This window comes from Mastigoproctus giganteus, chromosome 10 (assembly GCF_048544385.1).
Source record: "Mastigoproctus giganteus isolate SK-2022 chromosome 10, ASM4854438v1, whole genome shotgun sequence".
Taxonomy (NCBI): Eukaryota; Metazoa; Arthropoda; class Arachnida; order Uropygi; family Thelyphonidae; genus Mastigoproctus; species Mastigoproctus giganteus.
This window is the reverse complement of record NC_143584.1, coordinates 127,619,983-127,634,846: the sequence shown is the minus strand read 5'-3', so window position 1 is coordinate 127,634,846 and position 14,864 is coordinate 127,619,983. Positions and strand designations below refer to the sequence as shown.

Here is a 14,864-nt window from a genome sequence, read left to right as displayed (position 1 = left end):
TTAAGATAATTTAAACTGAACCTCTTTATTTTATTAAAAATAAGAAAGAAATAAATAAATAAGGTTCAAAGTTTAAATTTTCAACTTCATTCAATGCTAATTTGAATATCTCGGCTTCTAGAGCCAGTCATCTAAGAAAATTGACCTCTAGGACGTTGACGCCATAGTAAAAAAAAACGTCACTTTTGCCGTAAGCTAGTAAAATTCATTATCCTAATAACCCGCCCCTAATATATATGAATAAATTATAAGTTTGTGAATAATATAATGTAAATATAAATATTTATGGATACTTTTATCTAATTAACCTCAAATTTTCAGTGTATGTAAATTACGGTATATATATGCAATTTTGTATGCTGGTTTATACAAATACCTCAGAGGGTTTATAAATACCATAAAGTATTTGTACACCCTCTGATATACCATAAAGTATTTGTATACTATCCTAGTCCACAGGCTGTAGTTTATTGACCACAGATTCACTGTGAGGGGCGATCCTGTGGTCAATAAACAGACTAATAAGTAAGGCAGTCAAGATTAAATTTAATACTGCATGTTGACAGCCTGTGCTCAGTTCTATTTTGACAAGTGGTAAAAAAAGTGTATCGCTGCGAGTGTCTTTCTCCCCCCCCCCTTTAATTCCTCAAAGGGGGAGGGTGTCCTGGAAGAACAGCGAAGTTAGCGAGGGAGATATTATAGTAGTACGATTATCAACGATCGTTATCGTTTCTAGGAAGAGTCGTTTTGGACCAGATGTCAAAAACAAAAGCACCACACAACAATGAACACGGACAATGAACATTGTCGTGTGACCCCTGGCACGGCGCTTAAATGGGGGTGTACAAAAAACTGTACAAATTTTAATGACGCTCTTCAGGCAGTTAAGTGAATGTCTGCTCTCCCTCGAAATGAGCTCGATTAATTATTTGTAGGTGAAATGCGATATTATTACGAATCACAGAGGGGGCTGTATTTTCTTCACTATTCTGGTCATTTAAATGCGCCCTCTTGTCTTTTCTGTCTGTTACTTGCTGACAAACCCCTGATACATTAATACGAATGCATTCCTTGGCATCCATAAGTAATATTTGTAACTGTCGGTATTATTCATAATGTTTTTGCACAATACTTTTCTAGTTTGCTGTGTCATCCAGGATGGAATTCTCAAATTTCCCCATCAGTTGAGGTGCCACAAAGAGGGTTTCTATTTGATTTGCTCTACTCAACACTCTTTCCTTCCTCAACCCAATTTTTTTTATAAGTAACTTACCATGTCTGGTGGTATACAAATGCTCATCAAATCTAATTAACAAGTTACTTAACTAGAAATCTTAAACCATACAAAACAATTAACTATTTTGATTGGTCTGATATTAATCTACGAAAACTCTTACCCCTCGTGATTATCAAAAAAGAAAGAAAAAAACAACATCCTTTAATGTTTAATTACAGATTAAAAAATGTAGTATAATTAACCAAGCAAATATAAACAAAGTGAATTATGAACAACAATTGGAAAAATTTCATATTAATCTTAACTCGCCAGTATATTCAGTGGCTGATGGCGATGAATCACACATGCATGATATAAGTAGAAATATTCTTCGAAATGAGAATATTAACGGAAAGTTACTGACTGCTCTAGATAAAGGGATGGTTGAGTGGGAGAAGACAGTGGTTGTTAATGAACCCTATTCTTCTTGGCCTAATGTTATTAGTGGAGTCTCCAGGGTTTAGTGCTGGGCTCATTGTTGTTTTCTGTATTTATGAATGATATTGATCAGTCAATGGCTAAATTTGCTGTCATACAAAGATTGGAAGGGTGAATAATAACAATAATGAAGTTATGCTACTGCAACAAGATATAGAAAAATTAGGCAAATGAAGTTTAACATTGACAAATACAAGGTACTGTATATTGGTAGCAGTAATCCCAGAGAAACAAACTGTGTAGTACTACACTCACGGTTGTGGAGAATGAAAAGGACTAGATGGTAATTGTGCTGTCTGATATGAAGTTCTTTGAGCAATGCAGACAAGCTGCCAAGACAGCTGATGGGGTTTTGTCAATGATATACAGGAATTAGCAGGGATAAGGAAGTGATTATCCCCTTGTATAAGGCAATGGTCAGGCCACACCTTGAGTACTGCGTACAGTTCTAGAGGCCTCGTTTCTGGCAGGTGGTAGTTCTGCTAGAACGAGTACGGAAAGGATCAACAAGATTGGTGAGGGGGAACAGAGAGGTTCTCTTACCAAGAAAGGCTTCAGTTCTGCAAGTTTCAGCGTCTGGAAATTAGAAGGGTGATCTGACTGAGATGTTTAAAGCTTTGAATGGACTTAGCAATGAGAGGGGCGCAAATTCAAATTCAGTAAGGATGGTTGCAGGATAGATGTGTGGAGGTTTACCTTCAGCCAGTGAGTGGTTGATTGTTGGAACAAAGTTTCATCTGTTGGACTAACTGTGGAAGTAGATAGTTTGAATAAATTCAAGGAACTATACAAATGGTACAAGTGACGAGGGGTTTTTTTTGGCTGATGCTTTATAAGCTTGCTTTCTTGCACCACTTTGCACAACTAGCTAATATTTCCCAAAAAATATTTTCCACTCTTAATCACACCAATGTGAATGAAATACTTGGGAGACATGTCAATTAGATTGCCATTATAAAAATGGCCGCGTTTCTCGAAGATACTGATAAAAGAATATACAGTGTAAGACAAGCTTTCTGTAACAATAGTCTCAAGTTACTAAATTTCAAGCATAGCTTGAAGTTCCTTATAATGTGAAATATTAAATGTATAACTAGGCGCACTCATTTAGTCAGAATTGGCCGCATCGTGCAGCAGCAATGCAGAACCAAGAGGGGGACGTAACGATCAATGCAAGTGTCTGTCGCTATATCGTGGTCACGGCTCTGCAACACTTCTTGTAACGTTGGAAGCGGCGCAATAGTAAGGAACTCAATGGTTCAAGTTCGTATGATATGCTTATAATCAGTTGAGGAAGAGAGGGAGAAAGCTTCTGAATAATGAGGAGGGGTACATCACAACTCACATGGTACCAGAAGCATCGAAGTGACACATCAAAAATGGCAAAAAGGTGATAAAGATAAATTGCAATACTTTTTTTTTGACACAATGAAGTACTGTACTGTTGATGAAACAAATACTAAAACGTAATCCATCCCATTCTTTGCATTAATAGAACCGCGCAAAACAATGTTGCAACTGTTAAGTTTATTTATCTTTATCAAGTACTCCACTTCGCTCCAGGAACAGTATACTTGCTAGGGGGGTATCAGTTTCACAACAATTTAGAATCTATAACAGGAAAATACAACCTATCATTTGAAACCATTAAGATAAGTAAGTAAAGAAGATAAGCAAGTATGGCCAAAAGAATGAAGGCTGACAAGTGCATCCTGGAAAATAAGGAAATTGCTTTAGAATTATTGACTACAAATTAGGTTTAAAGTCTCTTTTGGAATCAGTTTCCCATGGATGCTTCTCCGGATTTCTTGTAAAGTTCACCTCGGATGGTGATGGTGCACTGACATTATCTAGTTTCCATGGAGGCCGAAGAAACAGTCTCTTCCACTTTTATTGGCCAAGAAAGCCTAACAATACCAGGATTATCATGTTTCTCTTGTATTCAGTCACTCCAAAATCTTCGCGTTTGATCGTTGTTGTCAATGATAACAAGTCAAAAATTTGTCGAAACAATCTGCAATGTGTTTTGTAAATAAATAAAAACATTTTTGAGAAAAGGTGTGATGTTGGACATCCACATCAGGCTTAAGTTTCAAACTGGAGATATAAGTGATTGTCTGCCATTGATGCAATACTTTTTGTGTCATTTTCAGTTCTCTCAAGATGATGGGTTATCTAGTTTATTCTGAATAATAACTGTAATTTTAAATTGTGAATCTTTTTGAAGGAGGGGAAATATGTAGCAATCCTGTGTCATTTGAATTGCGAGATAAACAAGCATGCTTCTATCCAGATTGTTTTGACAACGTAATGCACGTAAAGAACACAACTGTATTTCGTTATGTGAAGATGAAGAGAAGGTAATGCTGAAGGATGCATTTCGAATTCATTTTTACAATTTTTGTGGATGACTTTTAATGAGTTGTGTATGGGTTATTTTATCCATAAGTCTGGAGTTAAAAGAGTAATTCCTACTCTGATACTTTTCATTGCTACACAAAACTTTACTGGGTTAGCTAATGAAATATTAAGTAAATCCTTTATGCAAATACCATCGCTTAATTCTGCTTTGAGATATTTTGCGGAAACTATTTGAAGGACTTTGAGTTCTGGGTTACAATATGACTTCAATGAAAATAGAGAAAGGATTTTAAACTGAATTTGATTTTATTAACGATCATTTTTGCCTGAAATATGTTTGTCTTTTATGATCGTGAGATTTCAAAAAGGGTAATGAACCCTCATTTCGTTTTCTTATGTGAGGATTCCTACTAATTTTTCTGTGACTGTGCTTTCGTGAAAATTCACAGTTAAAGTGTTATCAACCTGGTGTACATAATGATGTATTTGTCTTTGCAACAAATTCTTTGATTCGATATTTATTATGCGTGTATTGTCAGCTTAATCCATCTAGATCCACGCTTAATCTTACAGTTTCTTGATTTAGGCTTCAGTGGCTCATTATTTCAAACAGAACATTTATTCCCTTTCAGCCATACGCGACTGCCTCCTGTATTCACTGATTACTGTTGATAACTTGCCATAATACCGTTTAGCTGTTATAAAAAAATATATATTTGGGTTTAAATCTTATCTTCTTTACATCTTTCTTGCCTTATTAACTTACTAATAAAATAATATTAAAAAAACTGTCTCAAGGTGTTTGAAGAGCACTTAAGGAATAAGGATATGGACATTCTTATAGATATTCTCTTATGGGCCCTATTTGTACTGGGTGTGCAGAGCACCATGACAGCAGATGTACAAACAGCGGAAACACGCTACTACAAGAAATCACGGAAACAAGTTTAGGGTGTATTTATTAACTTACCACCGTAACTGAATCCGACATAAAAAGCCTTCAAGCAGAGTAAAAATTTCCCTGAAGCATGCAATCAAAGGGTTGTCACATAACTCAGAAGAAGGGCTGCAACACAGCACATAAGAAAGACGGGTGCAGTATACAGCTATATCTTGATACTGGCGTCAACCTCCCCTCCGTAAATTTTGCGATCTATGATCCATAAAAAAAAGTTCCGGTTATTTATGAGGGTGGGGCTTTGGCTACTTTATGTTCCACACAACCGTGAATTCTTTTCGATGTTGGTACGTAATTATTTTGGGTTCCTTGTTGGGGTATTTCGGCGTGAACCACCGCAGAAGGCTTCAACCCCACCTGAAATTAATTCTCTTCTCCCGTTTTGTTTTTGGTGCTAAATGGATAACCACCACACGCTTGAAATTCATACTCTGAGGTTAAATATAATTTATTCGTAATTTCCCACTTGGCAACTCTTCCTTCCCTCTGAAAATGCATTCGCTGTGTTCAGTGTATCACTACCCAGTAGACATCTGTTAGAGCAGCAGCTGCCAGCGAACACAGCTTAAGTGCAGATAAGTAGGGATGATTAAGTCCTCTCGTAAGGAACCCTTTTCGAGCCCAACCGTATTTTACTAATTTACCAACTGCCTGCGCAAGAACTGTGTATGGTACATTATCGTCCTCTTCAGTAAGAAGCCAATCTTAACCTATCTGCTCCTCTATGAATACCTCTTGTCCTCGGGCGGTCACGACTGCTCGGAATCCTCTCGTAATCGGCCGTGCATGCACGAGCTAAACTTAGCGTTATTTTAGCGAGGGAAGCACGAGCAATGGGAGGAAAGAGAAACAGGTCACTACGATTGACATTTAAACTACCCTCCATATCTTGGACAGCTGAATGGAATATTTATCTTGCGTCCCCAACAATGGTGTGTCTCGTGGTGCATGTCTGCTTGCGTGCTCTATATGTGCGCGTGTAAGTGAGTCGCGTCTGGCATTCGGGGAATTATTTGCGAGTCAATTTGTGGGACTTGTTCTTTCTCTTCGATAGGCACTGTTGTTGCTTTGCAATGGCGTGTTTATGGACACGAAATTCTGTATTTATAGGGACGTTTGAATAGCGATTAGCGACTGGAGGAGGAGATCCAGAGATAATTAGTACATAGAAATCACAGCATACTGTTTTCTTTTTTCTTTCTTTTAGTTTATAAAAACCATTCGCTATTGTAAATATTGTTATAAATGATTGTACCGATGTCCTGTTATCATAAATAGTAGCTAATCCAGAGCACCACCGAATTCAATAATGGTCAAACAAACAAAAATAATGGTAATCGAGACTGAATTGGCCATTATACGAAGTGTGTGTACCCGCGCGCGCGTGCCAAAACTTAAGACATCCGTCAGAAGTAAACCAAATGCACAATCAATGTGCCATAATTGGCAGTACAAACTTATTCAGCCGGTCAGTAGACAAGAATTGTTTTATTTTAAAGCTTGAAGAGCTTTCAGATTTTACTTCGTAGTCTGAAGAATTCCATACCTTCAAAAAAACAAAAAAAAAAAAAAAAAAAAAAACTAAAAAAATTAAATAATAACTCCGTCCAGCTGGCACCTATGACAGCGCCCTCGGGTGGCTATGATCCTGTCAGACTCGAACGTGTGCTGTAATCAGCAACATGGAGATACGATACTATTATTCAACGAACGCGGAAGAATATTTTTTCCTACCAACTCGCTCTTAATCCATCTTCCAAATAAAAAACGGTCCTGACACTTCATTAAAGGGGTAATTATTAGTGCTGTAAAACAGAGCTTAATACCTTTTCGGATGTTTGTTGTAGAGGCAACTGTAACCTCAGAGACTTTCTTCTTTCCATTTATTTGGCGTCTTTGTAGCCGCTATCAAGATGGCTAACAGGATCACGAGGTTAATTAAACCCAATCTGGACTGAACATTTAGGTATCTGATGGGTAGTTTCGTTATTAGGGCCTCAAAGAGCGAGACCTTATCAACACATGGGTTCTTTGCCACTTCGGATAGATATAATTTTTTAATGGGAAGTTCGTACTCATGTGGTTGTGAATTAAAAAAAAAACAACAACCAGAGTGTACGTTAGAAACATTCTTACTTAAGGGATCACATAAGTGTGAAAAAACAGCGAAAATAAAAAGTAGTTCGACAGACAGATGGCATTGAGTGCTTGACATAAATCTTGCCCTTAGAACTGATTGAGGAACTTGGAATGTGATTTTTGTCTCTAAATCAATATTCCGAACATTAGCAGCGAGACCTTTAGCGTTCGGTGCGTGGAGGGGACCTTGATAACTCTACTAATCGTCATTAAGAATTCCCTCCCTCCCCATTATCACCCTTGTACGCGTGTTTGCCTACTGGCGTGCGTGTTCAAACTACAAAATAGATGCATTTTTCCACCGTTCTATACCTGACACTTGTGCTGTCAGGTAGCGTGTCGTTAATAATCTAAGATTTCGAAAATGACAAGTGATGTAACAGCTAACCCGCGAATTACCGCAAACTCTTTCTCGGGATATGTCTGAAAATTTTTAGAAGTTCATTAGTGAAATTCTGGTTCGAAGTGTGGAGGAAAAAGAGAAAGACTGCCTAGTCTGTCGAATAAGATATCCCGATGACAAAGATTTATTATGGATTACAACGGAAAAGGTAATTAAAAATAAACTTTATGATAACAAGAAATTCTGATTTTATAGTCCTTTTTATAGGGATACCAACTCTTCATATACTGAAACTACACAAATCCAGCCTTTTGACTCTTGAAATGCCTTTGTTGGATCGATATTCACTTTTTGATATCAAACGGTTGGGCCACTCTGTTCTTCAGAAAATGAAGACATTTAGAAACACGGTGTCCATATAGAAGCATGGCGTCTCTTGCACTGATGGCACAGTAGCATCTGTAACCGTTGTTAGGGATGAAGAAGGAAGCCATAACTTAATGAATCACTGAGGAAAATAAGAGTAGCAAGTGGAGATCTAAAGAACATCGAATTGCTACTTCAGATCATTCACAGAGCAGAATGGGATTGCTGAAAAAAATCAATTTTTGCTAATAAATTGATAATGAATTTCAAAAGCTGACAGAAATGCAGCATTCCAGGATGGTAACCAAAGAGTTATAGTCATTGAGAGTGGATTTCTGTATGGGCGAGCAGTGAAAATCGATGTACATTAAAGAACGACTTAAAAGATGGGGATTTCAAAGCTTAGCAATTAGATATCTTAGAGAAGGGAGAGGCCCTAATTAGGCGTATAAGGTCCCGAAGGAGTTCGGTAGAATGAATGAGGGAAAGATATCTTCGCTACCAGGAGAGACAAGAAACGGGGAGAAAAATAAAATCTTAGGGGAGGTAACAGAAGGCTGGATCTCAAAGATTACCTCGGGGCAGTGTGTTATCGCTGATTCGAATGAATTACCTATGAAGATGGTCGGAGATGGAGTTTGGTAAAGTTCGAAGCGAAATTGGCCAGTCACTATTTCCCGATAAAGAAGATGAATTATTTTTACTTTTAGTTATTGTATTTTTTAGCATGCGTATAAGAATTCCAGGTTCATAGCCGAGTGGTGAAACGCGAGAGCACAGGACCGTATTTATGAATCACGTGAGATAGAACCACGGTTGACTGAAACGAGTGCACTACTGTACCCTCGTGTTTCACCACTCGGCTATGGCACCTGTTAATAAGAAAGTTCAAGATCTCCAAAAATATCGATGGGCCCTCACAAAATTTTAATATTAAATTTTATAGAGCATCGCTTCAATTCTAATTCACAGATTTCTTTTATCTTTACAATATAATTTATATTTTAAGACAAATTGCATCTTTGTATTATAAGGAATTTTTATTTGAATTGAATCCTTTTCTCCCATGACAAAAATTAATTCCATGTAAATAATAAACTTATTTAATCTTCAAAGTTTAACCCATTCTTTACTTCTAATATTTATGTGATTTTAAAAACATACGTTGATCATCAGATTATAAATTTATTACCTGTGTTCAGGTTTATCTTATAATCTCAGTCAAATTTCAATATCAAGCTCATTTGGAAATTGATTATCAAGGAAATTCCACCATTTTAATTAATATTCGAAAAATAAACTTAAATGAAATTATTAAACATTTAATTAAATTAAGAAGCTTTTATACCGCACCATTAAGTTAATTTTTGGTTGAAGTTTGAGAATTTCGAGAGGTGGTTATGATATGCATAAATATAAAACTATAAAAATATTGTGGTTTGGGTAATAGACAGTATCAACTCAAGAGCTGCTGCGCCATTATCTCTGTCTGCACAAACTTCGAGAAAAATAAACTTAAAATTGATTATTTGTAAACGTATCCACTTGAACGGTGTGAACACGCATAAAAATCATTTTAAAATTCGAGGATCTGTTAAATGAAAAATAAAATACATAAATTCACTTTTTATGAAATTTTAGAGTGTGTACATACTGTATTTGGTCATTAAACGAAATATGGTATGAATTAAACTTTTCTCAAGAAGTGAATTAACCATAAGGGAAGGCACACATTATAGAGGAATTTCCATGCGATTTATCAAAACTTACCTGAGGAGAACTGGTGAAGAGGCACGTGCTTCGTAATGGATTCTGCCATGTCCTTCAATCCGTACATTCCTAACAATTCCCTCATGGTGGATTCGGCGTAGTCCTTTAGCACCGAGGCGTCAGCGGGAGAATCCTTGGAAACTACAGGCACGGCCGGCGAAGCAGCAAACAGTTCGGGCGGACAGGACGATGAGCCAGCACCCCTGCTAGCGATCACACCTTCACAAAAGTCAGATTTCAGCCGGTTCACGGACACCTCCTTTCTTCCCTTGGATAAATCCATCACCGCACCTCCGTCACTCTCGTTTTCTTCGTCTTCCTCCTCCTCCTCGTCGTCGTCCTCGTCTTCTTCTTCGTCACCTGACCTCCTGCTGAGGTTGACTGGATCAGCCTTTTGCAGGTTGCTGGGCGATATTCTCCAACAGCCCACGGTGCTATCACTCAAGTCCAGGGGCTGTTCCGATCCATGTTCGAACAGTGACAGCGGGTGACCTTGGGACCCAGTTAGTACCTCGGCGTTGCGGCTAGGACTGGAGTTGGGAGACAGCTCGTCGGAACGAGGGCTCTGCTGCTGCGCGAAGTCTCCGTGCAAACTGCTGTTTTCCTCGGACAGTCCACCGTAGTCGGGATAGAGGTCATTCTCCCCGTCGCTCTCTGGGTACTGGTAGACGATGTTCCGAGGCCTGAAATTTTTCCTCTTGTTCCGTCTTTGCTCCGGAAGTGTGGTCGCTTCTCCATCCATATCTCGCTCCTCCAAACCATGGGCACTGGCGATGGGCACGCGGTTCGTAAGATACGTTCCTCTGCCAAGCACCTGCGAGCAGTGCGATCTCGGCACTGCCGTGGCAAGACATCTTCTCATTTCAGCAACGGAGCCGGTTCCGCCGGTGTCGTCCGTCGCCCCGTTTACCGTGGGTTCCCGTTCGTCCCCCCCTTCCGGTGCTTGCGACGTGTGTCCACCGCTCACCATGGCACCCAACAGGCTCGAGGGAAAGGCGCTCCGTAGATGAGTCCCGGTCACGGAGGTCATGCTCCTGTTGCTACCGGCTTGTGGTCACAAGGACAGGGCATCGGGCTGGTCACTATGAAGCCATCTGGTGGGAGAAGGTGAAAATTCAGACAATCGTTCGGTGACAAGTTAAAAAGAAACGTACAATTAAAAACAAGTATTGGCTACTTAATTCTATCATTACTTTGGATTAGCGACCGTTTTATTGGTGCACCGCGAAACCTGCATGTGACTGCGTCTAACGAGAAGCTCAGTTATGTTGCCGCGTGAGTTTATCCTGTCCTGTGCAGCAACCTTGAATACGTTTCCCTCATTACAAATACATTACACAGAAGTAATGCGGGGAAGCATTCTTCAAGGCAGCGTTTCAGTCGTGTGTAAAGATCTGACCACCGAGCAGAGCGTAGTTTTTGCAATCATACAGCAGATGTCAAGCATCTTTGGTAAGTAAATGCACCTCCAATAACCGAATACTTACTGGCTTGAGGGTTCAGCTGACCGACTTAAATGGCATTACTCAATTTAATACGACTGCGGCCGGTTTCTGCTCTCCTCTGTCTCTCCATACGTTCTGCTTACTTGGTATGGAAGTGGTATCTTCTTGTTGGTGTCTTCCATATTTAAATAATTTACCACGTTCGCTTCACGTTCAAGGTATTAGTAAAAAAAGTGCTTTGCTGAAGATCTATAATGACATCGTGGAACAGTTTATTATAATTTATCTTTCATTTTGTTAGAATTTCTGAACATAATAATTAAGATAGCTGTGGGCTCTTTTATACAAGGTGTTCATTTGAAAACTCAACCCGCGTTATTTGTATTAAGTACAACGCTTCCAAGTAATGTGCGAAGGCGCTAGCAGATGTTCATCAATAATTGCATTTTAAGTGTTTAGTTTGTCACAATCCATGTTTAAAGTTGCACACATCAATACGTTGTGTAGTATGCCATCGAGCAAAGTGGAACCTTATTTGGAAATGAAGTCTGAAATATTGCAAGAAGTTTCTGGGGTTAGAATCATATCACGAGGAACTTGCCCATTTAGTTCTCCAACAGAAACTTTATGAGACCAATCCACGAAGCATTTTCGTATTGCTAACAACGGAGGACATTTCCAACATTATTTATAAACTATTATTTGTTAATTATTCTGATAATAAATTGCAATTCCGTTCATCTTTCTGAGTTTATTTTTAAATTCAACTTAATGGAAATTATGTACTAATGTCTTTCCAATTTAACCGAGCTCAGTGAAGCTTCCTGCAATTAAATACAATGATCAAAATTATGGAATGGTGCAAAACCAAGCTAGTATTTCACCTGGTTGAAAATCACCACTGTATTGGGTCTGTAAATTGTGTCAAGGAAAAATTTCGATAAAATTCTAAATCTTAAAATTTCAGACAATCTTCATATCTTATAACGAAGTTAGCATATGCTAACTACAAAACAGCTAAGGTTAAGAGATGTTGGCAAAGTTGTGTCTGTAACTGCGCGTATTCTTGTGTCGGTTTTCTGCTTGAAGGAAAAAATCGAGTTAAAAAAAAAAAAACAACCCTCGCCAGAAACCGGCTAACTCGGCCACATTGTGAAAAAAGCTCATACAAATTCTTATTTTTTAAAGTGTATGATAAACTTTTTTCTTTAAAAAGTAAGTTTATCATACACTTTTTCATTTAGAAATATCGTGAGATAAACCTTTCTGGAATTTAACTCAAATCTCAATTGACCCTCTTTGAAAATTAACTCCAGATTTGTATGGAATGATACAATAAGCCCAATGAATCAGAAGGGGTAGGAGACTAGCACAACATATCTAATCACAAGTTGCAGTTTTTCAATCAAATTCCACTAAAAGGTTTTCAAAACCTATAAAAGAACAAGTGGTAATTTTAACTGGGCCATGCCAAAGAGCGCCACTTCATTCTAGAATAACGATCCTCCTAATAACATTAAAGGAGAAATTTGTTGATTCATCATCGCGAAGTGAATCATTAAATCAGGTCTCAGAGCTGGTACACGTTACAATCGCCCAGTGGAAGGCCTCGTTTAAGTTATCCAGGTGCAGAATAGGACTGTCGTAATTCTGAAGTTAAACAGAACAGGAATCATTATGATATTTTTAAAAGATGTCTGATGTACCCGAGTGGTCACACGAAAGAGTGCAGTAGCACATGCGTTTGAGTGAACGTGTTCTAGCCCTCGGTTACTGAAGTCGCTCAATATGTTAATGATTGTATTCTTGTCAAAAGGATTCGTTTTACACTCCTGACCTATGTGGTCGTGCCGGAGTATAAACAGAACTTCATTTTATTTTTTTTGATTTTGCTATTTGTTAATTTATCAGAATGTAAGTTGTTAACCAGAACGCCAATTTGAATATCTGCAATTGATAATCCATGCTTGTACATGATATGTGACAAGTGTCGATTATAAGAAAGCTTAAATATTCTAAATACTGAAGTTAGAATAATATTTATTACACTGTTCATTAGACATCTCTATCTAATAAACAGTATTATGTTCTCAAAGATCGCTCTATTTCTTAACATTGTCTCTGAGATCAGACTCAAACAATATTGGTCTCAAAGACGTTGAGGTTGGCTATCAAATATTTATAAAAGAGATCCACTTTATAGGACTGAATACAACAGATGTGAAAGTTACAATTTTTTTTAACAATTCTTTCCTGATGCTTCTAAAAGATGAAAATGGACATTCAGCATCTGGAATCTAGTAAGTACAGAGGTCTTAATTAATAGAGATTAACAGTCTGAAATGTCAGCGATTTAATCAGCAGAGATTTGATCATAATACAAGGTCAAAATAAGATAATGTAGCGTATGATTACTTCGAAATAATAGCAATGAAAAGGTGCCAAGGTTTGAACTAGTTGGGAGAAAAATTTATTGAGGAAACAAATGAAATCTACCTTCTAATTACTGGTTTTTACTTGCCAATATCTGGAAGAAAAAAAGAAGAAGAAAAAACTGGGAGAATTCAGAATACCACAGCTCTCTTTAACTGCCAAGGAACAGAAGAACGGAGGCCAAACCTACGTAGATGGCACAAACTGACACCGTAAACTGACAGAGATGGGATGTAACTTGAAAGAAATTGTGCAAGGAGCGAGTACCACCAATCATATGATGCGCAGAATTCGTATGTGTGCCCATTAGCAGTGTCGAAGTGACACGTTTAGTTAATTTATTCCAAGTGATTGATAATTAACGAAACTATTTATGTTGAGATTGCATCGATTAATGCTTTGGTGAAAGAGTAAAGCAATGCCATTATGCTAAAGGAATTATTTTACAGAAAGGTTTATCTGCTTTTTACTTCCTTCAAGTTTTGTAATCAGATTTTGGGCGTGGCCCCTCCTAGAGGTGGTAAATACGAATTCAAAGGAAAATATCCCCGCCTTTAACTTCCATGATACATTTGGCGATGAAGTAGAAACCTGTACATATACAGGCGAGGTCACAAATTTCAAATAATGTGTAAGCCTGACGACGATTGGAAAAGTTGAGGTTTAGTGTGATAAGAAAGCACAAACCGGAATATTCTATGTTCTTTTTACCTGAAATCAGTGCTTCTTGACATCCTACTTCTGATGATCCCTTTATGAGCAAATCTAAAACTGCAATCCTTCTTCTGCAGGCTCCTTTATTGACTACAACGTGCTTAGTTCTGTGTATTTTTAATTTATGGTAACACATTGTGAACATCCCCCCCCCCCCCATCAGTATGATGTTCGACACTCAATGGAAATGGCGAATATTTTTAAGAGGAACAAAGGTTGTGAGGACCTCGGACCAACAGTAATTTTGTTGATCTGGGGAGCCCCCGCTATTTTGAGGCCTGCAGTAGCTGCTCCATTGTGCCTCGGTAAATTCGGCTTTGGCCTCTGATGGAAGGATAACTACCCACACGCTTTTGTAACGCACTCAACCGCTTTGAAAAGGCTTCGTGATTATCAGAAAAGAGTGAGATTCTAACTGTTCTGCAACATCCAACTGCTGATATTCTTCGTCCTTGTATGATGAAATTTGTCGCATAGCTTTGTTAATTTTTCAGTTTATGCATGAAAATTATCTGATCATGGATTATCAATTGAGTAGAATCTAAATTTTTGGCCACTTCACTTTCATAATTTAGAATAACTCGACAAATTTTCCTATTTTGATGACAGATGTGCTGACAT

The 14,864-nt window shown here is 38.0% G+C and overlaps 1 protein-coding gene across 1 annotated transcript in view; it reads right to left on the bottom strand.

Moving 5' to 3' along the window:
* LOC150079281 (zinc finger protein castor homolog 1-like) overlaps window positions 1-14,864 on the bottom strand; it is a 448,513-nt gene that overhangs the window by 240,959 nt on the left and 192,690 nt on the right. Inside the window, exon 4 of the mRNA XM_090383869.1 lies at window positions 9,652-10,745. Coding sequence (XP_090239995.1) covers window positions 9,652-10,681 — 1,030 coding nt within the window. The 5' untranslated portion in view covers window positions 10,682-10,745. The remainder of the gene's footprint in view (window positions 1-9,651; window positions 10,746-14,864) is intronic.